At 34.6% G+C, this 25,847-nt stretch overlaps 1 protein-coding gene across 1 annotated transcript; it reads right to left on the reverse strand.

The window, feature by feature from the left end:
- Positions 1 to 807: 807 nt before the first annotated feature.
- On the reverse strand, positions 808 to 25,017 carry LOC129234477 (crustacean hyperglycemic hormone-like). Its single transcript, XM_054868478.1, has 3 exons — positions 24,896 to 25,017; positions 7,706 to 7,905; positions 808 to 1,820 (listed from the first exon to the last, which is right to left on the reverse strand). Exons 2-3 carry the CDS (start codon positions 7,903 to 7,905, stop codon positions 1,706 to 1,708), a joined length of 315 nt encoding a protein of 104 aa, XP_054724453.1. The 5' UTR covers positions 24,896 to 25,017; the 3' UTR covers positions 808 to 1,705.
- Between the last annotated feature and the right edge of the window lie 830 nt (positions 25,018 to 25,847).

Genomic DNA, 25,847 nt, shown 5'->3' on the forward strand with positions numbered 1-25,847 from the left:
TTTAAGTAATGTTCTACATATTTATTCATTTTTCTACACATTTCTTGGAATTATTGTCTAGCTTTAATTATTCAACATTATTATTGTGGGCTGTGGTAGTAAAAATTAATTCAATAACCAATACTCGGAATAAATGTTATAAAGTTGAGCCTTATATCGCTTGTATTCAGGCCCGTCAGTTGGGAGATCAGGGCGGTCATTCCAAGCTCGTTAGCTTGCGAGATTGAGATTTTCGCTAACGTGATCGGTTGTGATGTAGAGATGTCGCGAAGTAGTATTCTAGTCTACTAGAACTTAGCTTGCGGATAGGTTCGAGTAGATTAGAATACTACTTTGCAACATTTCTACGTCCCAACCGATCACGTGAGCGAAAATCTCGATCTCGCAAGCTGACGAGCTTGGAATGACCGCCCTGGAGTGGTCAATTGTCCATTGGATATAATGTCTGTCTTTATTATCATTCCATGCAAAAAATTACCGTATTAGGATTGGCAATATGCATTAAAACCAAGGGATCTGGTGGGCTCACTGCACCCCTGCGTATATGTAGACATGTGCTTTTACTCCCTCAAAATGTGCATACAAAATGCTTACAAGTACTTTTTTTAAAAACTAAAACAAGGCTTCATACGTTGCGATATATTTTTACTTATTTTTCACCGTTTCAGCAGGTTAGACCCGGTGGACCCCTGGGGGTCCACGTGCCGCACTTTGAGAAACTCTGATCAACATTATTTAGTATTATAGTCTTATACATCTAGTAAAAGATGTTTAGAAAAGAACAGATCATATTTCCGCCATAATAAATTTATTCATTTGACGACAAAATCACAGATATATATAAAATAGTATAATATTTCTTCTCCTATTCAAAATCCAAAAACAATAAAGGTGTGGTTCAATAAATAACACAGATAAATGAATGTTCTGGCCAATGAGCGACACGGGATGAATGGCGTCACAACATGACATTTCACCGCCGTGTCTTCGTGAATATAAATAATCTCAACAAATATAGTGCAAAATAAAAAGGGATGAATGAAACAAAGTGCGTTAAAAAAAATGAACGCAACTTTAAGCTCTTCAAAGTGCATAGGGGGCCATTCATTAATTACGTAAGTATGATTCTGGCAATTTTTGACTCTCCCTCTCCCCATGTAAGGGTACGTAAGATTTTTCAACCCCCCCCCCCCCCTATTCTTACGTAAGATTCCATTTGGTTTTTCGACTTAATAAAATAACAAATCTTACATCACTGGAATCGTTACTTAATTCCCCATTATTACATTAAACCTTTTTTGTGTGAAGAAATGTTTACTAAAAAGTTGGAATCGAGATTGAATGTTTTTTAGACAATTTTTTGCATTTAATGCGATACCAATTAAAAATAAAACATACCATACAGAGTGCGATTCTTTTATTATATTATACACTATTCATTCTTTGTAAAACAAATAAAGAATAGCTCACCCTAATACTTTTTTACCTGCCAAACGCAAATGAAATATAATCCCTGCCAAACCGCTAGACCACGCTATTTCTGATTTAAAATATCGACTTGGAATATATTACGTAAGAATGGGTTTGCCCCCCCCCCCTAAGTAAGGGTATGTAGATTTTTCCATCCCCCTCCCCCTCGGGACCCTTACGTAATTAATGAATGGCCCCATATTCCTAATAAGAATGTTCAAATGGTGCAATGTTTTTATTTTCTCCGTCCGTAGAGTTGCTCAACTGAGTTGTTTAGTTCTTCTTGTTCGTCTTGGAGCAAAAGAGCATTAACGCACTTCTGGAAGACTCTGTTTTTGAAGCATTCTGACCTGAAGGGAAAGAGTAAAAGAAAAAACTGTGTTGTGACAAATGATGAAGATTCCAGTAACAATAAATCGTTGATAGATCTTAAAGGAAAAAAGAGAAAAAAAAAACATAGATAAATGATTAAGATTGTTACATCACTAGATGCAAAACTAAACCTGCTTTGGATTTGAGAGAACTCTTTCTTCATTTACGTTCTTTTTTTCTTTTTTCTAAGTAACTTCGAGACGCGTGTGCAACTCTAATTGCACATAAGTGCTTCTAAATGAGTTGGTTTCGAATAAACTACAGCCATGACAAAATTACTTACGGTTCATGGATTGAACTTTACGTAAGTCACAATTTATCTTCAATTGAAAGAGACTTTTTTCATTTTTGTCTTCGGGGTAATACTATGCCAAATCAACGAGCCTCTGAACTTGACCATCATCGATTTCTACAAAATTTATAGGTTTGAATCTACTCACGTGATGATTGAAAAAATTATGTTTTTTTATTTTATTTTATTTTATTTTTTTTTTGACCTACTGTTTTTTGTGTGAAACCAGTCAATGGTTTCGAAAAATGGCAAAAAGTGACACTTCGGTACTTACAAACATTCCTTTTACTGAGTTTCTATAAGAGCTAGAGTGTCGTACTAGGTGTCATTTTAGACTTTCACATGATATGTCACTTGGCAAGGTTATGTGAGAATTGTACTTTAAAGCATTGAAAATCAGTATTTGACCTTGAATAAAAATTTGTTTTTTAAAAATCTGGAAAAAAAAATATTTTTTTGCTCACTAATGTGGTCTACACGTGGTAAAAATTTCAGAATGGGATAACAATGGAATCATACTAAAAGTTAATTATGAAATATTTCGATACCGTAGAAAAATGCAATTTTTCCCACAGTGCGGTTGCTAATCGATAAGGAATAATTGGAAATCAATTTCTTTCAATATTAGAAATGTGCGAAAAAATTCAAGCTGAGACTGCAGTTGGCTCATGGTGAAAAGGAAATGGCTTTCACCGTCTCAACATTTAAATTATTGAAATTAAGTTGTGGATCATAGACAATGATGGCATCTGAAGATATTTACAGAAAAATAACTCTTCATAACCTGTGGTTTGCACAGTTCAACTCTTGCCTTGAGAGATCGTAAACCCGTCTTGTCAGGTTTCTGCTGGGGTTCATTTTTGTAATAATATCATTTATTGGTGCATTAAGAACGTTCTTAAAGTTCGAATAGTAGTAGGAACCTGAAGGCCCATGTAGATATAAATACTTCTTCTGCACTGTTTTATTTATTTTTTGTCTGCACCTAAAACACAACGCTGTCATTAATATCCTTTATTTCTTCAGAATCCAAACATTTTTGAGCATTCACGATCATACTCAAAAAATGGACCCCAGCAGAAACCCGACAAGATGGGTAAACGATTTATCAAGGCGAGAGTTGAAGTGTGCAAACCGTAGGTTATAAAGAGTAATTGTTCCGTAAATATCTACGGTGAAAGTCATTTCTTTTTCATCATGAGCCAACTGCAGTCTTAGCTTGAATTGTTTCGCACATTTCTAACAGGGAAAGGAATTGATTTCCAATTATTCCTTATCGATTTGCAACCGCACTGTGGGAAAAATTGCATTTTTCTACGGCATCGAAATATTTCATAATTAACTTTTAGTATGATCCCATTCTATCCCATTCTGAAATTTTCTCCACGTGTAGACTACATTAGAGAGCAAAAGATATATTTTTTCCCAGATTTTTTAAAAATCAACTTTTTAAAATATTCAAGGTCAAATACTGATTTTCATGATCTTAAAATATAACTCTCACATAACGTTGCCAAGAAGTGACATATCATGTGAAAGTCTGAAATGACACCTAGTACGACTCTCTAGCTCTTATAGAAACTAAGTAAAAGGAATGTTTGTAAGTACCGAAGTGTCACTTTTTGCCATTTTTCGTGAACATTGGAGGATCTGGGGACGGGTTTACGATCTCTCAAGGCAAGAGTTGAAATGTGCAAACCACAGGTTATGAAGAGTTATTTCTCTGTAAATATCTTCAGATGCCATCATTGTCTATGGTCCACAACTCAATTTCAATAATTTAAACGTTGAGACGGTGAAAGTCATTTCTTTTTCATCATGAGCCAACTTCAGTCTCAGCTTGAATTTTTTCGCACATTTCTTATTCTGAAAGGAATTAATATCCAATTATTCCTTATCGATTTGCAACCGCATTGTGGGAAAAATTGCATTTCTCTCTCTCTCTCTCTCTCTCTCTCTCTCTATATATATATATATATATATATATATATATATATATATATATATATATATATATATATATATATATATATATATATATATATATATATATATATATATATATATATATATATATATATATATATATTCTACTTTCTATATATAATATTCTACATTTAGACAGCGCAAATGCAGCTAAAGTATTAAATGAATATTACATATATTATTTAAAGTCTCACTCATAGGTGAGTGGTATCACTCATAGGTCAATGGCAAGTGTACTAAACAACAACAAGAAACTCCAAAGAATATTAACAATGTCAATGTAAATTGAAAAGCATGTAAATATGAAAAGTTGAACAATATGAACAATAGAATGGAATAAAAGAAGCTAAAATTGGCAGGATAAAAATTGTAGTCGTACAAATTCGCAGAAAATTTAAAACATTGTTTGTTAAAATGAATATTGGTGTTACATATCTTTTTCAAGATATGTAAGATTCCAATTTTACCTTCTTTTATGTTAATTTATTCAAGAAATCTTTTATAAAACATCGACAATTATAGTCACCACCCAAATAACTGCGAATGGTAACAGGTTCACTGATGGCTTGAATGATAAGTGCTCAAAACCTTCTGCAAATGAGGCGTTTACTTGGATGCTGAGCCTTTGGTTAACTGTTAGAACTGGCGTGGAACTGGATTTTGTGTAACTAGATCACTGATTTCATGGCGTTTTATGTTCTTCTAATAGAATGTGTGAGTTTTCTTCTTTTCCTTTTTTTGCAGCTCAGAGCTGGGGGGTTAGATAGTACATGTCAGCATTTTCAAAAAACTTGTCCCCGTTTAATGTCAACCAATACTTAGCCTACCACGCAGTTTAAATATGCAAGTAAATTCTTGCTAATTTGATAAAAATGCAGATACCCGCTGACTTGTACGTGACCGACCTCTATAGAAAAATGCAAATTAATATAATATGCCAACTGCTCCAGCTTTTTGATAACGTAGCAGTTACTGCCCATTCTATTGTTATTGCATAAAAAATTTATTTGACTTTTTTTTTTCACGAGAAGAGGATTTAATGTGAGAAAGTTCATTGATTAGTGTTTTCCTTTTTCTTTAAAAATATTGAAGGATTTTCTCGACCACTATAAATTAACACGACTACAGATTCTGATTATAAAAATGTGTTTGTATCTTAGGAGAGGCTTTGTACTAAGTGTAGAAATAAAACTCGCGAATAAAGCTTAAATTACCTCATTTATTGAACTAAAAATATGAAGAGTTATCAATTTTATTATATAAAAATAATACTGTTAGAGAATTTTTGACAAAACGTAACCTAAATTTCGTGCCAGATTGTAGCACATCACTGAGTACTGATTTTGAAGTGTGGCAATTTCGTTCAGTATGCATAGCCCATGTCAATATAACCAAGAAAAAAATCTGACATTCATAGTCTCAGAAGTTTTTGAATTGAACATGTGTTAAAATTCAGGGAAACGTAAGATACGGGTATACTTTGGTTATATTCAAAAAAACATTCTCGGTCAGAGATACAGGTTACCAAAGATTTAAACCCGTTTAGTGCAATGAATCGCCTAGGGTTTGATTTCGTTGTATTGGCTGACACTGGCGACTAAGGAAAAAGTTTCTCTTTATCGTGTATATTTTAATAGTTCAAGAGCCCATGAGTGCCAAACCTACATCATAGCATAAAGGCCCTTTTTTTTTTTTTTTTTTTTGCATAAGCACATCATAGCAGGTAATAAAGGTTCGCTATTATTTAAGCTGAGTCGCGTTGGCTTTGGCGGGAAACAGGTAGCAAAGGTGAGTAAAATTGCTGCAAAACTAAACATCATAGATTCATTCCATGTCACGTGTCCGGATGGTCCCCATCCAACCATCTCTAATTTGGAGGACATTTTAGTGAGGTGCAGACGTGCCTTTTAAACTAACCTGTGCAAATTTTCAGCTTCCAAGACAAAAAATCATGAGGATCTAAGCTACCTCAAAAAGAAAGAAAAATCTGGAGTCCAAAAATGGCCTCCAATGGGGTACTGGCCTGAGCATGGCAATTCGTTTCAGGAAGCTGATCTGCCATTTTGGAGCCTTTCGTTTTTATTGATCCTAGATCCTCAGGATTTGGGTCTTGGAGGCTGTAAAATTTGTCTCGGCCAGTTTCAAAGGCATGTTTGTACCCCAATAAAATTTCGTTCAAATCGGAGATGGTCGGGTGGAGACGACGAGGTCACTTGACATGGAATGGCTTAGTTTTTGGCTTACCTTAGCTACCTGTTTCCTGCCAAAGCCAGCGCGACTCAGCTAAATTAATTACAAACCTTTCTTACCTACTATGACGTGTTTACGCAGAAAAAAAATTGGGCCTTTATACTATGACGTAGGTCTGGCACTTATGGGCTCGTGAACTTTAACTCTTCTATCGCAGCCAGAACTTTCTTCTGGGAGGGGAAGAAAAAAGGTTAAAATACGCCTTGCTTTATTTAAACACTAAACATTACATTTTAAATTGCATTGATTTCGGCAACGATTGACTAGCTACTAAGAGCTTTGTTTTGACCAGTTTGGCGAAGAGTGTTGAAAATGAGCCGTGACATACCTATAACGGAAAAGTTCCACAACCATAGACTAATAATAAGAGTAGACCGAGCTTTCCCAGACTTGCTGATGAAAAAATTGGTTCATGGATACATCATGTGACTAGTGGAAGGCTTGGCAAAAACTTTGGCAGCATGGTTGCTAGATGGCAACATTATCTATAGTTTGGCACTCGACATGTATTTTAAGACGTAATGTGCTTTCATTATAATTTTTTTCCAGGTGCAGAGATTGAACTGTTTTTCTTTTAGTTATGCATTATTTTGACATTAGTAATTATAAGTGTTTGATCACAGTTTTCAGTAACTTTTACTTCATTTGGAACTGCTACGTCAGCGTTGGCGTGAACGTAATGGCGTAAACGTTTTTCGTTAACCCAAAAATGTACTAATCGGTATCTTAAATTGAAATTGTAAGTAAAAATCTTACCGTTTGCCGATTCTTTTGGGGCGCTTGCATCTTTAATTGCTTAGAGAGTTATTGAAATTGACTAAAGAAAATGCACAGTACTATCTAAACAAAAAACTCACTATATTAACAAAATATTTACAACTTAGAATAACAAATTTACAAATCGGACTCCATAAAAGATTATTCTTCCATGTTCCAACAATTGTATTTATTTTATTTCTCGCGGGCGTTGATCGTCTGCTACGATCAACGCCCACTGTTGCTAGGATATCCACCAGTCACATGGTTTGTTTTATGAGCAGCAAAAGGATTGCCATAGCTCGGTCTATTCTTAGTATTAGTCTATGACCACAACTTATCCGGATTTTTGAAAACTTTTGTGGTTTATAAAAGGGTGCAAATTCTTTTCCGCTGAAATCTATCCTTTCACTTTAATAAAATAACATAAATATTTGCAAAATTAAAAATTCGAAAAGATTGATGCGCCATAAGATACATAAAGAATTTTGGTTTAAAATTTTTTTTAAACAACTTATTAAAGTTTGGAGCACTTTTTGGGGGCAGTGTCATGCTCAGATACGAAAGAAATTCCCTCACCTGCATATGACTGAAACGTCGGGCTCTCGGTACAGCTCGTAGCATTCTTCACAGACTGAGTCGAGACGGGCAAACTTGGAGCGGTCAAACATTCCCATGCATCCCTGTTGGACGAAGCTCCTCTTCGTCAGGACGTGCGCGCACTCGCAAAGGGTGACCGCCACGGTGAATATGCACAAAGGATAGCTGAGAGGCGCCATCTGTAGGAATAAACACAAGCATCAGTATTACATTCTTGTCACACATATTAAAAATTAAAATATCTCACGAGGAATTCTAAAATGTCCCACAACACGGAAACAGTTCTTCCCCATAACAGACCATATTGTCGGCGATGTTCAAACCAAGTAAAAGCTCAGAATGTAAGAGAACGGCTTTCTCTACTTTAACGAATCAGATTTTTTTGACTTCACATGTCTGGACTAAGCACTACTGACGTCAAGCGGTCTCAGATGCGAGACCAAGTTTGACTTTTTCTCAACATTTGAGCCTTCAGTCAACGATACACAGTTGAAGAACTGACTGAAGTCTTATTTATCAACAAGTGATTTCAAATAGCAAACCAATTAAATTTCAACATGAGCAATTTAAAACCTGCATCAGTAAACCTACTGTAGAAGTTAGGGATCTATGAAATACTTTTAACTGTTTTTCAAAACTGCTAAATAGCATTGGTTGCGGCTCCCATGGATCGCTGGGAGACCTACTGTTTAAAGCAGATCCAGAAACACTTGGGAACTGTTGGAAGAAGTGCTAAATCGACTAAAAACAGTTAATTTACACAGTTTGTACATAATTTGTGACAACTAACACTTTTTATTTTGCATAGCTGCCACCACTGTTTAGACATTTGTCGTCGCTGGCAACCAACATTTCTACGCCCCCTTCAAAGAAAGATGTCTCCGGTGAAGCAGCAACTGTTGAACAACGATTTTTTACGTCATCATTTCTATCAAAGTACCTTCAATCAAAATCACGTTTTAAGATTACGAACAAGTGGAAACCTGAAGGCGCGCGATCGGAACTGTAACTGTATGGCAGGTTATCGAACTGTTCCCAACCGAATTTTTGAACAAGATTTTGATTATACTAGTAGAATTGCACCTTTGGATCAGGGCTGCCCATGAGGTTTTTGTAGTGAAGCTTTTTATGCGAGGAACTTGAAGTTCTGATTCTACAGCTTTTTGGGAAATCAAAGTGACGTAGTCGTTTTTAGGTGACTGAAAGTAGTACATATACGCTCTTACATACAAAGGTCGGGACTCCAGTTCTTTTAACTGTGGTAAATAATTATAAAATAATTAATAGGGTCGTTTCCAAAATTTTAAAAGTATTTTTTCTGGAAGAGCATGTTTGAAAACATAGGATCTGACCATTTTTTAAATAATTTGTTTAAGTTTAATATTTAAAAAAAGAACTTAATTCGGTATGCTTTCATTGTTTACATTTTTGTCGTGTGACATCATAAATGATGAAATGCCATTCAATGTTGCCATTCACAGAACAAAATATTTAATTCGCATCTTTACTCACGTGTATTGGCAACGATATGGTTGATAGCAAGCGTAGAGCGCAATATTTAATTCGCTTTTTGATTATCATAACGTGGAAACTTGGTAGCAAGATGCGTCAAATTGCATCATTTCTGATGTCATCAAGACCACGCCTTGTTTAAAAAATCGGACAATTTAAAAAATTAATTGAAAAAAACTGTTGGGAAAATGAAAGTATTTTCTAGGTCCATGTAAGGTTTTTTTGCTCATTCTATCCATTTCAATGACTAAAAGTAGTACTTTTGAGTGAAGGAAACCACCCATTGCGTTGTTATGGCTCGGAACTGAATAAGATTCTACATACAATCCAGTAATAATCTGAAAATCACCATTCTTGATCTTACGTTAGTCTGGCTCTGTGGTACACAATGGGGTTGTTTCCTTCAGTCAAAAGTATTACTTTTTTAGTCACTAAAATAGTTAGAATACTCAAAAAAAAAAAAAAAAAAAGAGCGAGGAAAAAAAAACTTTCATTTTTCTCACCGCTTAATTTTTAATTATTTTTTTTTTAAACTGTCCGATTTTGAAAATAAAGCGTGACGTTCTTAATGACGTCACAAATGATGTATTTTGGTACATCTGTCTTCCATGTTTCCACGTTATGATAATCAAAAAACGAATTAAATATTGCGCTCTGCGCTTTCTATCAACCATATCGTTGCAAATACACGTGAGTAAAGATGCGAATTAAATATTTTGCTCTGAGAATGGGAACACAGAATGGCCTTTTATCATTCGTAATGTCATCGGCAAGAAATGTAAACAATGAAAGATCAACGATTTTTAAGCAAATTTTTTAAGAAATGGTTAGATTCTATATTTTTAAGCATGTTCTTTCAGAAAAAAAAAACTTTTAATATTTTAGAAATGACTCCATTATACATATAGTACAAAACAAATAGGCAGGAAGGGTTAACGACATAATTACGACCAGGGCTAGAGGAAAGAAAAAGGGTGAAAGGGAAATAATTTGCTTTTAATGTTTCTTTCTGACGTTGTCTTTGTATATAGCAACAGTATGCTCAAAAAAGGAACTTCCGTTCTAGATTTCGAAACAAAAAAAAAAAAAAAAAAAAAGAGGAAAGTGAAAATATTGTGTTGAATATTTTAATATAAATATTATGTTTTATTGTTAAAGTATTTAATGAATTATCTTTTCATCAATTAAGCCCAAAACCTTAGAATCTGAAATTAGAATCCCAGAAACCCAAGATATCTCTCGAAAAGTCAAAATCTTGGAGAGAAAAGAAACTTTGGAAGCCCAATTTCTGTCTACCAATGGGGTGGTTTCCTTCAGTCAAAAGTACTACTTTTAGTCATTGAAATGGATAGAATGAGCAAAAAAATTACATGAATCCAGAAAATACTTTCATTTTCCCAACAGTTTTTTTAAAATTAATTTTTTTAAATGTCCGATTTTTCAAACAAGGCGTGGTCTTTATGACGTCACAAATGATGCAATTTGGCTCATCTTTCTACTATATTTCCACGTTATGATAATCAAGCAGCGAATTAAAATTGCGCTCTATGCTTGCTATCAACCATATCGTTGCCAATACACGTGAGTAAAGATGCGAGTTAAATATTTTGTTCTGTGACTAGCAACGCAGAATGGCATTTCATCATTTGTGATGTCATCGGACAGAAGCATAAACATTGAAAGCCTTGTCGATTTAAGTAATTTTTAAAAAATTTTAAACTTAAACAAATTATTTAAAAAATGGTCAGATTCTATGATTTTAAGCATGCTCTTTCAGAAAAAAGTACTTTTAAAATTTTGGAAACGACCCCATTGCTATTGAACTTATAGCGTGATTTGAAGGCACTTTGACGATGGAAAAAAATAATTAAATAAAATTATTCAAAAAAATTTCTGTGAATATGTTCCAATGTCAATTTTATTAAAAAAAGCAAAGCTTAGTAGTTGTTTGGAGAAGAAAAGAAAAAGGATTGTTTCTCCAGCGTCAACTTGCTCTGAGATGATTCAGTGAATACAGAGAAATCAAAATTAAATATTTTGCCAAAAATAAGGTTCAAAAACCGATGATTTCTAAAAATATGTTAATACGTCGAGCATTAATGTGATTGCAATAAAGATAAAAACTTAGAAGTTGTTTAAAAAAAGTATTGTTTCTTCAATGCCAACTAGCTGTAAAAGTTGTTACTGTGCAATATTTTAGAGAATCCAGAGAAAGTAAAGTTACATATTTTGCTCCAAATGTTGTTCAAAAACTGATGCTTTATTAAATATGTTACAACATTAATGTGATTCATATAAAAACTGAGCTCAAACAGTGTAAAAAAAAAAAGTTTTTCTTGAGTACCAACTTGCTGTAAAAATTGAAAAATTGTTACTGCGTGACATTTTAGTGCATGCAGAGAAATCAAAGTTACGTATTTACCACAAATGTTGTTTAGTAGCTGACATATAAATATATTGAAACGTTAATGTGATTGCAATTGGAACAAAGCATAGAAAATGTAATCTTCTTTATCTTTTTACTAATAATAAAACTGAAAGTCTCTCTGTCTGTCAGGATCTCTGTGACGCGCATAGCGCCTAGACCGTTCGGCCGATTTTCATGAAATTTGGCACAAAGTTAGTTTGCAGCATGGGGGTGTGCACCTCGCAGTGATTTTTCGAAAATTCGATGTGGTTCTTTTTCTATTTAAATTTTAAGAATAAAATTATCATAAGATGGACGAGTAAATTACGAAATTTTCATAACGTGGAACCGTAACATGGGCACAAGCCAATTGGCGAGATACAAAATTATCATAACGTAGAACCGTAACATGGGTACAAGCCAATTGGCGAGAAAATTCACCATACATTATTTGTAAATATACAGGCGAACCATAAGACCTTTTAATTTTTCTATTACGGGCAAAGCCGTGCGGGTACCACAAGTTACTAATAATAAAGCTGAAAGTCTGTCTCTCTGTCTGGATGTTTGTTACTCGCATAGCGCCTAGATCATTCGGCCGATTTTCATGAAATTGGCACACAATTAGTTCGTAGCATAGGGGTGAGCACCTCGAAACTCTTTTTCAAAAATTGGATGTAGTTCTTTTTCTATTATAATTTTAAGAACATTTTACCGAGCAAATTATCACAACGTGAACGTATAAATTACCATAACGTGGACGAGCATAACATGGACCACCATATGCGACCATGGGCGAGCAAATTAACATAGCAAATTGGCGAGAAAATCATCATCCATTATTTGTGAATATACAGGCGAACCAAATGACTTTTTAATTTTCTACTACGGGCAAAGCCATGCGGGTATCGCTTGTTAAAAAATAATAAAATGGAATAATCAAGGCAAGGCTTCTCCAATGCCAACTTGCTGTAAAAGTTGTTACTATGCGAGATTTAAGTGAAAGTGTATGAAATAAAATTACATATTTTCCCCCAATTGCTGTTCAAAAGTTGATTATTTCGGTGAATATATTGCAACATTAATGTGATTGCTATATAAACAGACCTTAAGTTATGGTTAAACAAAAAAGTTGTTACATTGCGATAATCTTGTGGATGCAGCGATATTGAAATTACACATTTTGCCGCAGTTAATGTTCAGAAAGTGGTGATTTGTGAAAAATATGCTGCATCATCGATGTGATTGCACACAGAGAAAATCTTTGAAACTAACACAAACATGTTTTGTTTATCCAAGACCAACTTGCTGTAAAAGTTGTTACTAGGCAAGATTTTAACGAATGAAAAGAAATCAAAATAACATATTTTTGCTGAAAATGTTGCTCAAGAAATGAAGATTTCCACAATCTTTTTGCATCATTAATGTGATTGCAATAAAAAAAAATTAAAAATTAATTTGAATTTTGACATCTGGAATTCAAATTATGTTTTTCGCAATCACGAGTATGTGTGTGTGTTTGTGTCTGTGTGCAGGCATGAATGTGTGCGTGTAGGTGTATGTTTGTATATGTGTGTGTGTGTGCGTGTAGGTGTATGTGTGTGTGTCTGTGTAAGTGTGTGTGTGTGTAGACGTGTGTGTGTCTGTGTAAATGTGTGTGTATGTAGGTGTGTGTATGTATGTATGCGTGTGTGTGTAGTATGGAAGCAACCTGGAGACGGTTTTCGCTAGAGGAGCAGCATCGTGAGGCCGGTCGACAGTGGTGCTGCAGAGGGAGGCGGAGGGGGAGGGGGAATAAAATCATAGGAATTCAAAACCATCAAGTGAGAACAATAAACAATGTGATTGCTCAAAAAATATTGAAAAAATGTTTGTTTGTTTTTTTAAAGTAGTTTCTCCAATGCAGGTTGCTGTAAAAGACGTTACTGTGCCATATAAAGGGGATGCAGAGAAATCCAAATTACATGTTTTTCCGCAAATGTTCAAAAGTTGATGGATTTTGAAAGTACATGCAATTTTAATGTAATTGCAATAAAAAACAAAGCTTAAAATTGTAAAAAAGTACGTTTGTTAATCTACACTGTGAGGATTTAGTTCAGGTTTTTTCAACCTATTTTTATTTGCTTACCGGTAAATATTTGAAAAAAAAAAAAAAAAAAAAATGCCGACAGGTGAGTCTCTCTCTCTCTCTCTCTCTTGCATTTGAATGTCCCTAGATTGGGGGAGGGGAAACATGTAGGTTGCTTCAAAGAAGTTTCAACTTCAAAATCGATTAGTACTGATTGGTTATTGTGGAAAATTCATCTGTCAAAGTAACTGAGAGATGAAAAAGCACAGATGGTTTCAAATTGCTTTCCAAATTATATTGAAGCAATTTAAAACCATTCTTTTTCTGTAGTGATGATATTGAAATTTCAACATACAAAGGAAGTAACGCAGCTGTACAGTCGGTGAGAGTGACGTTGTATGTTATCATTGCCGAACGAAGTATGGCTACTTGAATTAAGCACAGATACATCTCATCAAAGTTTGAGTCTAGGTCCTTCGCGCCCATTGCAATATTGCTAACCGCTCAACTTTGGGAGCCAGTTAAATGAGAAGAATACTTTTAAAATTCATTGTTTTGTAATACAATCATTTAATGCATTCGCCAAAATGAAATTAAATGGGACGAGTTAATGTATGTTTTCCATCTTGTACACCCTCTGCCTATAAACCACCTTCATTGTGTCGCACATTGCGTGCACAACTTTCGTTGCATGTTGAAATTAAAATTTAGTTCTTAGTTAAAAATTCATTCAAATAAAAATTTCAATGCATTTTAGAAGCTAACTTGCAACGAAAGTACATGAGTATAGAGACCCTTTTTTTCTTCACTTCTGAGATTGACAATTTTAAAGATTCAATTTTATGAACTCTGTAGTTGGAGTAAACGTAACCTGGAAGCATTGCGATGGCTACTTAGGTCGTAGTCTCAGTATTTCGTCGCTGCCAGGTAAGGTATGCCCCAAGTATAGCGGAATGGAGCAAGAATAATTCGAGAAACAACGACTGTGAATTGATTTATATATTTTTTGAAAATTACTTTTGTACAAAAATACTGAAATTCTAATTTTTTTAGCAGAAATATCAGTGCTAATATATTCAGCTCTTCAAAACATTGACGATTCCATTCAAATGTAAGACATAAAACGTGTAATTTTGTATGCATAACGAATGGTTGTTTTATGTTTTCTAAAAGTAAATTGTTCCGCACGTGATGCGTGGCTGAAAATAGTCTGCAGGTTTCGTGTTCTAATTTTGGCAAAACGCGGTTGTTAAAAAGATCATCACGCGTGGCAGTCATTCATAACTTTCATTTTCTCTGTGGCACAAGGTCACCTTCTGACGAGCTCGACCGCAGCCGCTATCTAATCTTGAGATCTGGGATCTAGTCCGACTAAAAACAGATTTAAATTACCATAAATTCTAATACGGTAGATTTAATATTCAGATACGGTCGTTTAGCAGAAACGATGTTAACCGTTAAGGAAATGAGCCGATGTATGATACCGCGATGGTACCCCGATCATAAAAATCGTGGGAAGAACTTCTCCTCGATATTCACTTGACGCCAGACATATTTGTTTCATATTTTAAGGCAAACTCGTTTAAAAATAGTTTATTTAGCGGGCATTGAGATGTGATTGAACTTTCGGAACTATTAATTGAAGCGCATCGTTGGCGTAGCTAATGGGGGACTGCTATTAGCTGAAGGCAAAATACTTTTGTTGGTTACTATTTCAGTGTTCTATGTCCCTCCCCCCCTTTTTTAATGGAAGAAGATGCGGCCAAAAGGCAACGACGGTAGAGAATTAATTTGGGAAAGGAGGGGGGGGGGGTCGCTCTGTGGTAAAAGCTTCGTCTTTCAAGCCGGAGGTCGTGAGTTCGATTACCGACGGTTCCCTGGGTGTTATTTTTTTCTCTTATGTTGTATAAAGCTTTCTTGCGTGTTTACGGAGGCAAGCCGCTTTGTACGCAGTCCTCTATGTATATGAAGCAGTTTAGCTTCTGTATAAATAAATGAAAATGGTTCTGCGTGGTTGGAACGGGTTTGAGTCTCGACGTGTACATGGCTGTTGTTGATATGGCCCTTGTGATCATCTCCTAGAGTTTCGGATTCCGTTTAACCATTTGAAGCAAACTTCACTCGAAGAGACCACTTTTCAAAACATTTTCCAGGCAACTGACGCAGTAGCTTCAACAGTTGGCGGAAAAAAATAAATTAAAAAAATTGGTGACCTCAATCGAGAGAGAGAGAGAGAGAGAGAGAGAGAGAAACAATCACGCCTCAAAGGGTTAAGTTCTCTCATCTGTGATACATATCGGGGAACCACAGGACTAGTGTAATAATGAAAAAAAGAATTAAAATAGGTAGCATTCGTAAGAGAATATTGAGACATATTTTTGACGCAAAACGTATTCTCCCTTGTGCTCCCGTCATCGAGATATAAGGTCTTAAAGTCTGCCGAAGTTTTAAGAAAAGCGTTAAATTTAAAGACTTGGCGAGAAATTACAGACACCCTGTGGTTTCACCACCTGTATGTGGTGGGACATCATCGGCAAAGCGTGTGTAATATGTCTTCCATAAATGCCCGAAACGCGCTAAATTTGCCTACGTTTCCTGAAGCTTCGGCAGACTTCAAGAACTCACTAGCTGCATCGCCCGGCTTTGCATGGTTCACCTCGAAAATAAATGTTATGTCAAGTGACTCGTGTTCAATACTCAGACTTGAACAAAAAAAAAAAAAAAAAAAAAAAAATCAGTAAAATATTGCGGCAGAATAAACAAAAAGTAAGCATTTTAAATCCCCAGATTACAGAAAAAGCCTTTGAAACAAAAGCAAGAATTTTACTTGATCATACTCGAGAAAAAAAATGGCAACAGATCTTTCTTCTCAATGATTTTCTTCACGTTACAAATTTTAATAGAAGCATTGTTGCGGAAAGTTGAGATGAAGCACTGAATAAAAATTTGAATAGAGGAAAGTCTTCAAAAAATAGGGATTTTATGTCGAAAGCTATGTGTCATAATTAATAGTTTTTAATTGATATCTCCGCTAATTATTATCGGAGGATTATGTTAAATAGTCAAACATAAAGACGGGAAGACTACGAATCCATCGATGCCTGGTTCAATGGTCAGTTCACTCGTTCGGGAGAAGAAACTTGGACATAGATACATAGATGACTACATAGATACATAAGCACATACATAGATACATAGGTACATTGATACATGCGCTCAGTTTTTAATTATATAAGATATTTCGACAACGAAGTCACGAGAGCAAATAATTTATGCGTCCAAAAACATGTTTTACTGTGTTCTTTTAATTTCTACTGATTAAGATTTTTTTCATTATTACACTTTCGTATGGTTTCCCAGTTAGGGATGCTCGTCTTGAGGCAAATATAAAAGTACAAGATGGTAATGGTCCGTCATTCGGAAACAAACATTACTAATTGTCCTTTACCTTTTGAAGTTGCCTTTATCTGTTCCCAGACATAAAATGTGCGATATCTAAAAGGGCTACGGCTATAAATAACACAGCATATTAAATATCTTTTATGGCGGACAAGTTCTGGGAATAGATGTAATAGTAGGCTTTCCAGATTTCTGAAATGTTTAACAGGGACACCAGAAGGTGTCCTGGGAGGGGGGGGGGGGCGGGATCCCCCAACCAGGACCCCCCCCCCCCCAGTGCCGCAGGTAATCAGAAGGGTACACATCCTTGGTTGGTTTTTAGATTATTATTTTAGAGGATAGTTTCCTTGTCAATGCTATGAATAAATGGTTACTAACTATGAACCAAAACCAGAGGTGAACCAAAACCCATGAAACAAGCAAATAAATTTAAACATTTTATTTTTTACTTAAGCGAGTGGAAACTATTTGAATGAGGAATAAAAATTTGAACAATATTTTCAAGAACTTTCAATTGGCTAGAACTTTTTCGTTTTTAATCTTGCTGAAAAAATCTTCACAAGCTAATCCAATATTAATTTTTATATTAATGCTATAAATGATAAATTAACTATCCTAAATGATCCTTCAGTTTCTTATTTCTAGACTTTTTTGGTCATCTTTTATCAAATTTCTCATTTCCCGGGGCATGAAGTAAACCGGCCGGGACACCAGAGTTTTGTCTGAAATCCGGGACTGCTCCGGTCAAACCGGGACGTCTGGCAAGTCTATGTAATAGTAACTCTAGAAATGAAAATTAAGGAGAACAATAACTAATATTAAATTAAAAAATCCCCCCTCCTCCTCCGACCCTGATTACCGACCTTATATTAGATGAATTTCGCGTGTAGCACATGTAAAATCTAAATAAATTTAAATTTTCAAGGGGGTTAAATATTTCGACGTAACATCAGTCTCTTTTATGCGTTGGCAGCCACATATTTAAGTTGTACGCAAGAAGTACCTCAAATCGAAATTCCCAATAAGTTGTGTGTTTCACAGAAAAAAAAAAGGTTTATCGTCGGATAATAAATTGCTCACTTACAAGTCTTGTTTGAGATTCAACTACGTCACTTCCGTCACGCAAAAAGGTTGCGGATCAATATTTCAAAGTCCTCGCATCAAAAATTTCACTTCATCCTACGCAGAAAAATTCGTTCTTGCGATTGATGCTAATATGTTAAATATGCGGGTAAATTTTCATCGCTAAAATTGCAAACAATGCTAACTTTCGTTGTTTTTAATTAAAATCTGTAGTAATTTAAGTCCTAGAAGCGTCAAGTCACCTTTCGAACAAAAAAATAATTATCAAAATTGGTTTATCTGTTTAGGAGCTACGATGCCACAGATAGACACATGCGTCAAACTTATTACTGGGCCAGTCCACAGAAAACGGTAATTTCTTCCCGCACGTGACGCCTGACATATTTCAATAAAAGTAATAATTTAAAAGGGTAATGGACAAAATTTTGTTGCTTAACAAATTACAAACGTAGTGTGATTCTTTAAGCAAAAGATTTCGTGTATACATAAAGTAATAATTTTAATACCTTTTAAAATTACTACTTTTTAATGAAATATATGAATTGTCATGTGCAGGACAAAGTGACTATTTTTTCATGGAAGTTTCCAGTACATAATTGTTTGTACATTTTTACACAATACATTTTTCAACAAATGAGATACGTTTCTTTTACATTGGAACCTTTGCTACCAAAATCTACAATTCATTTTGTCTCTGCTATATTAAAAGAACAAAAATATTAACTTATGTATACATCTCTACATAGTATAAAATGAAGTCTCCAAAAAGCGTCTGTGTGTTTGAACTCGCAAAACTCGAGAACTACCCGGCCGATTTTGCTGAAATTTTCACAGTTTGTTCCTTTAAGTCCTGAGAAGGTTTGCAGACCAGTTCGAAAACAATTCGATGAATAGTTCTTTTTTTATTCCAATTTAGGCCCAATTTTTACATAAATTCCCGAATATGGGGGTGAAAAATTACTCGCAGATAGTAATATTATATATCGTTAGAAAGGGAAGAAGTTTCCGCGTTCTACGCAATTTGTTTCAATGCTCTAACTTAATTGCGGCCGGAGTTTTTTACGTTTTTAGCTCGAATTTTTTTAGGCTTAGCTGAAATTTAGGCACTACTTTCTTCATTAAATCCATCAATAAAAAATGAAGGAACTGTCCCACAGTTTTCTTTTTGACAGCATTGGAAAGAGCTGCTTTTTTTACTCCAGATCTAACTCGACCTAAGGTCGAAAGTTTAACCCTCTATCTCCATTGGAAAAAAGGTTACAAGCGCATTAAATGAAGTTCAAAAAGCTGTTCTCTACTCAAGTTTTTAACCATTTCATTTTATTTTGCGTTTCCACGGTAACGCTTTTTGAATCCATTATTTCCATCTTTCTCATTTTCAATTCGTAAACTTATTTTATTTTGTGTTTCCATGATTACGCTTTTTAAATCCATCTTTCTCATTTTATTTTAATTTCTTAAAAGAATTTTAATATCTGTCGTCATTGTTTGGAGGGGAAATTTTGCATGATGTTTTTTTTTCCTTTATTTAAGCCTGATTGTTGAATATATGTCACTTGACACAATTTTTATTTTCAAGGTAGACCGGGCAAAGCCGGGCAACGCAGCTAGTCAAATTATAAGGGGTTGAATTTTGATGTCCCGCACGTGAAGAGCATGCAAACAAATTAAATTAAAAATAACAAAGCTGTTTCATAAAAATGTAACTGTGTCAGGAGTATCTTTGATTCAAATGTAAAGATGGAAAAATGTGCTTACCCCTGTTTAATTTAAATATTAAGAGATATGACAAAATGTTGTCTTGTCATGCTGGAGTAATTTCGGCGTCTGATTGTCCTGCACGTGATGGTGGAATGGCCCTACTTTTTTTTGCGGCGAAAGTTAAACATGTAAAATGAAATTTCAATACAATGTGTTATTATGAAATACATTGTTGTCTTTTCATGTACTGTAATTTTGAACACAAACTATCAGTTTGCTCCCTTTGAAAAATGTAAGTTACCTTAAATTCACAAACCTTGCCCCATTCCCACGTAAGAAACATAATGTATGTTTCTTAAAGTATTCTAACTGCCACCGAAGGCAAATTACTTCACTTCTGATCCCACGAATGACGGGCCTGAAGAAAATCATAAAATCACCCAACAAACATTATCAAACGACTATCTTCACTATTTTTAAAAATTTCCCGAGGAAAAGAAAATATTATTGAAAGAAGAACTGACGTGGAAAATGCACGATAACATCTAAAAATGCTAAAAAGTAATTCCAAAGGTAACTAACTACCTGGTTTGATATATTATAAATAACTATGTAAATACCAACATGCAAAGTTTCAGAAATCTACTTGCATTACATTTCAAGTTTTTTTGTGGATGAGGGAAAGGAAGATATTTTATAATGATAACCCAAATTCACCAGATAATAAAGTTTTTTGCTATGAGATGATTAAGATCTAATGGAAATATGCAACAGGATATAGACTAGACAAGAGTTCTCAACTTTTTGTAACACATGCACCTCTTTTTGTGTGTCACTCACTGTGCGTACGCTCTGCCCCTTAAAAACACTTTAGCTTCATCAAAATGTGTTATATCAATAACATTAGAGAGTTTAAAAGCTAGAGTTTAATCAAGAATAGGTAGTTCAAATAAAAAAACTAAAATTTTTACTTTAATAGACGTTCTATTACAAATTTTTTTTAATTAAAACATATAACTAAAAAAGTCTCAAGAGCTAAGGAGGTGGAGCGCTGTTGCTTTTGCTTAACTTATTTGCTAATAATAAGGCTACTGTAGAGCCGAAACTGGGTCGAAAAAATCAAATTTCTGCAGAGCACTTAGCCTTAGTGCTAAAAATTTGTGACTCCTTAACACTAATTACTGTGCAAAATTTCGTGACTCTGAGTTAATGTCTTCTGCTCTGGCAAGAGACTTGAATTTTTGAGATTTTCAGAAAAACATCAAATAAAGAGAAAATTTACAAAATATTTTAAATTCCGCCTTAGTGCGATAATTTTTTAACTTCCTAACACAAACTACTCAAATTTCTGTACTTAACGGAGGTTTGACCCACAGAGCCACAGAAATTGGAAGTTGAAATAATTACATGTCTCAAAAGATGCTATTACAATGTCCTGGTAATAATAATTAAATATAAGGAAATACCATTTTTAATGAGTTTAATTTGAATCAAAAGAGATTTTATTGTTATCAATGTCACTGTTCAAGTCATTTTCTTAGCAACTCTTTCTTTGTCTCTACTGATCATTGGGTGAGGGAGCTTAATGACACTTAGGACACTCTTGCAACATCTTTTTTTTTCGGACAAATAAAACTGAAACTACATGCAACAGATCTTCTAAGAAAATTCCTAGAAAACTAGCAAAAAATACCCCGCGTTGCCTGGGCCAGTATTAATTAAGAGAAATAATCGCTACTTTCATTCGTTTTCTATTTTAACTGAAAGAACTCAAAACACACCACGCTGACGTGATTAAAAATCGAACTTCTTCCTTCCCCATAAAAGTAAAATAGCAATAAGTATAAAGAACGGAACAGTATTCAGTTAGGAGCGAAAAAAACGACATTTAAGCATATACAAATTTGAAGAATTTCCAAAATATGAACTAACAAAAACAAAGTTCACTATAAAAACCGTGCGCTTCATTTATTTAATTAAATAGTACACACACACAAAAAAAAAAAAAAAAAAAAAAGCTCACTACTATGCTTTCCTAAGTGTGCAAAAAGTAGAGTTCCCAAATATTTAAATGACTTTAAAGTCATGTTTACTCCGAGAAGCCTTGATTCAAAAATTTGATTATGATTACTATTAATATTTCTGTTGTAAGGAAACGAATTTTTGTAACAATGAGTTTTATATTTAATCATTTAATGGGGAAATTACATGAAATTCACTGTTTTTCTGAAGACAAATCTAATCTTCACTTTATCGTTTGCTTTGTGGTATTTTTCATAATATTTAGATAATTTTTCTTTATTTGTTTCATGTTTTGCATCATTTCAATATCAGCTTTGGTGGGGATATCTGTGAAAATCTTTGATTCGGTAAGTTTTCTACCACATTTTAATTTTCTAGGTCTTTATTTTATTGATTTTCATAAAATAAACTGAAAGGTACTTTAGTTACAATGAAATAAAGGCTGGGCAATAATTGAGGGACGTAGAGATGGGTTAATTATCTTAATAAGTTTTCCAAGAAATGAGAAAAGCAAGTTTCAGTTGTACAATGATCTCTCACTTATACGCGACCAAAGGGGACAAAGAAATTTTCGCACAGAAGTGAGATTCACGCATAGGCAAAAAAACCCAAAAATAAGCTTAAATGCCACAAGTTAACATCAGTAATAGTAATACTAATAGTACACTACTATTATTAATGAATAAATACGCACATAATTTCCATTTATGCATTGTAATTTAATAAAAATGTCAAATTTGAAGTTGTACGTTTTGTCATTTTTTATACGTACACTGTATACTACGTAGCAAACTCCCCAAAACCTTTAAAATGTTGCGTGATCTGTGTTATAGTTTATGAAGATGCAAAAGATCATCGATAGGCTACGTCAGTGCTTTGGTGCTTACTGCTTGACCGCGACTTTTATAGACGTCAACCTTTTCGTAGCCCGTTCTCCCCTCTCAATGTCAATCACAAAACTAAAATTCCACTCCCTATTGCACACTTGTGCGAAAAAGAACGATGGAATAAAGGCGTGTGAATGCATTTTCAGAGACAGAACAATAAAGGTACAAATCTTCGTATAAGTAAAGCGTGGGTAGGCGATTTAACTAAAACTTGAAAAATTTTTATCGCGCAAAAGTGAAAGGTGCATTTTAGGTTTCGCGTATGAAGGAACAATAGTTAACATTGTTTTCCTGTATCGCTGGCCCGGCCCGTGAGAAAAACGCGCATAAGTTAAAAACCCTTTTAACAGAGGTCGCGCATAAGCGAGAGATCACTGTATTTAGTTTGATCAGAATAATTTATTAACAAGTTGTGATTCAAATGAATATCTAGGGACTGATTGCAACTCAAAAACAAAAAACTTCTTTCACTTTGATTAAGAACATTTCTTTTTAAAACAGAATATTTCTTTTCATACAGTTTACACATTGCTACATCGTCAAATGAAACTAAATAGGAAGGATTGACAGCAGTCAAACCTACCTTAATAGCCATTATTGCAAAAAAATTAAAAAGCAACTTACAAAAAATATATATATTAATTTGAATTTTTTGCATCTGGAATTCAAATTATGTTTTTCGCAATCACGAGCGTGTGTGTGTATGTATGCGCGCGTGTGTTTGTGTAGGCGCATGTGTGTGTGTGTTTGTATAGCCGCATGTGTGTGGGTGTGTGTGAGTATGTATGCATGTGTGGGAGTGTTGTGTATGCAGTGCTGTGCGTGTAGGCGTACGTGTGTGTGTGTGTGGGCGTTCGTGTGTGTGTATGTAGGCATGTGAGTTTGTGTCTGTTTGCAGGCATGAGTATGTGTATGTGTGTGAGTGTTGTGTATGCAGTGCTGAGCGTGTAGGCGTACGTGTGTGTGTGTGGGCGTTCGTGTGTGTGTATGTAGGCATGTGTGTTTGTGTCTGTTTGCAGGCATGAGTATGTGTATGTAGGTGTATGTATGTATGTGTATAGGTGTGTGTGTGTGTGTGTACGTGCGTGTTTGCATGCTTGTGTGTGTAGGATATGGACGTAACCTGGACACGGTTTTCGCTAGAGGAGCAGCATCGTGTGGAGCCGGTCGACGGTGATGCTGCAGAGGGTGCTGGTGGGAAAATAAAATCAGCGTAACGCAAAAACAGTATAATGAGAACAATGAGCAATCGTGATTGCTCAAAAAAAGAAAGAAAGAAAGAAAGAAAAAAGAAAAAAAAAAGGAAAGAAAAAGAAAGAGGTTTAGCTTGTCAGTATGAGTACACATAATTCAATTTGCTTTTGTGTATGTTCACAGGGCCGGGTTAGAAAGTGTGGAGGCCCCGGGGCAACGAAGGAGTGGAGGCCCCTAATCAGGGTTCGAAAAGATCATCATACTTTCGAAAATATCCGATACTTTGATATATATCCGAATATTTTGATATATATGTATATATCCGATATTTTCGACCCGTGAAAGTTAGGATATTTTGTAAAAATTTTATTGTGGGGGCCCCTTTGTTGTGGAGGCCCTGGGGCAGTAGCCCTGCCTGACCTCCCCTAAATCCGGCTCTGTATGTTCATGAAAAATAGTACAGGAGAAATGAACTTGCAAAAAAAGAAAAGAAACCTTTTTGCCTGAAAAATACATCAGATGTAATTGCTCCTTGATTCTACTTCAAAATGGCTATAAAATAGATACTTTTGATTCTAATTGATACCATACTACCATATCATGCTCATTAGTAAAATAAATGTTTAAATATGAAAAACAGAGGATGGGTCAAACCTTCCTTATAATCGATCCTTCCAAGTTTCTTCTCCCTAACCGTCGTGCTCCGACTCCATAACATAACTGACTGCAACCCCAAAAAATAGAAGAAAATTTGGAAAGTTTTTAAACTGATTCTCAGGTAACAGAACTCGAAACTTAATTTGTTAAAAACGTGTCAAATTACTTCCGCCTATTACGGGATAAACTTTTCTTCCGGTCGCAAAGTGAAATGAAAAGAAGAAACAGAAGTGACTCACCTTAGTCCGTTGAGTTCTGCTGCACGGAGCTGAGGACACGGGTTTTGCTTTTCCGAATCGAATCGAAGAATAGCTAATTGGTATGATCCTTTACGAAATGCTTTTCTCTTTATACATTTCACGGATCCTTTCGTTACTCGCGCCTATCGAGACCCTGGCTGCTGATTGGCTCTAAAAGGACAAGCCTCTTGTTACGTGAAGTCGTGTGCTCCGAAAGAGTTGTGACACCATCTCTCTTTCAAACAAGAAATGCTACCTTTTTATCCGTAGGTCTGGGGGACTCTAATAGCTGAGGAGAAGCCTCATATATATATATATATATATATATATATATATATGAGGACATATGAGGATTACACTATTCGTGTGGTTCCCTGGTTAGCAAAAAGGAATTAATAAAGTTGAATAAATTATGCGTTTTTTATAAAGCTCTTTTTTGTGCAACACTTAAAAACCCTAAAATGGAATGGGACTATTCGGCGCGGTCGTTTCGGCGCGACCCATTTTAAAACGACCTGTTCAAAAATCAAAATCGTCTGCATACAAATATGTCAAATATTGCTTAAAAAGTCTATATATATATATATATATATATATATATATATATATATATATATATATATTTTTTTTTTTTTTTAAAGTTTTGTAAAAGTTTTATGAAGTAATAATTTTAAAGATGTATTTTGTTTTCTTTTTTATTATCAGTTGATAAAATAAAAGTTTTAAAACATCTTTATAATTTTTCGAAGTAGATAAGTTAGGAGACAATATTGACATTTTTCTATGAAATTTAAATTTAAAACTCATTAAATTTAAATTGATTTTTTTTTCGTTTCTGATCATCAGTTTGTGCACTTACGTAAATATCTTTTCTTTATATAAAAATTAAAAACTGTCAACTAATAATATGATGAATATTTTATATTTGTCATTGACAAAACTTAATGTGTTG

The sequence above is a fragment of the Uloborus diversus genome, chromosome 1, assembly GCF_026930045.1.
Source record: "Uloborus diversus isolate 005 chromosome 1, Udiv.v.3.1, whole genome shotgun sequence".
Taxonomy (NCBI): Eukaryota; Metazoa; Arthropoda; class Arachnida; order Araneae; family Uloboridae; genus Uloborus; species Uloborus diversus.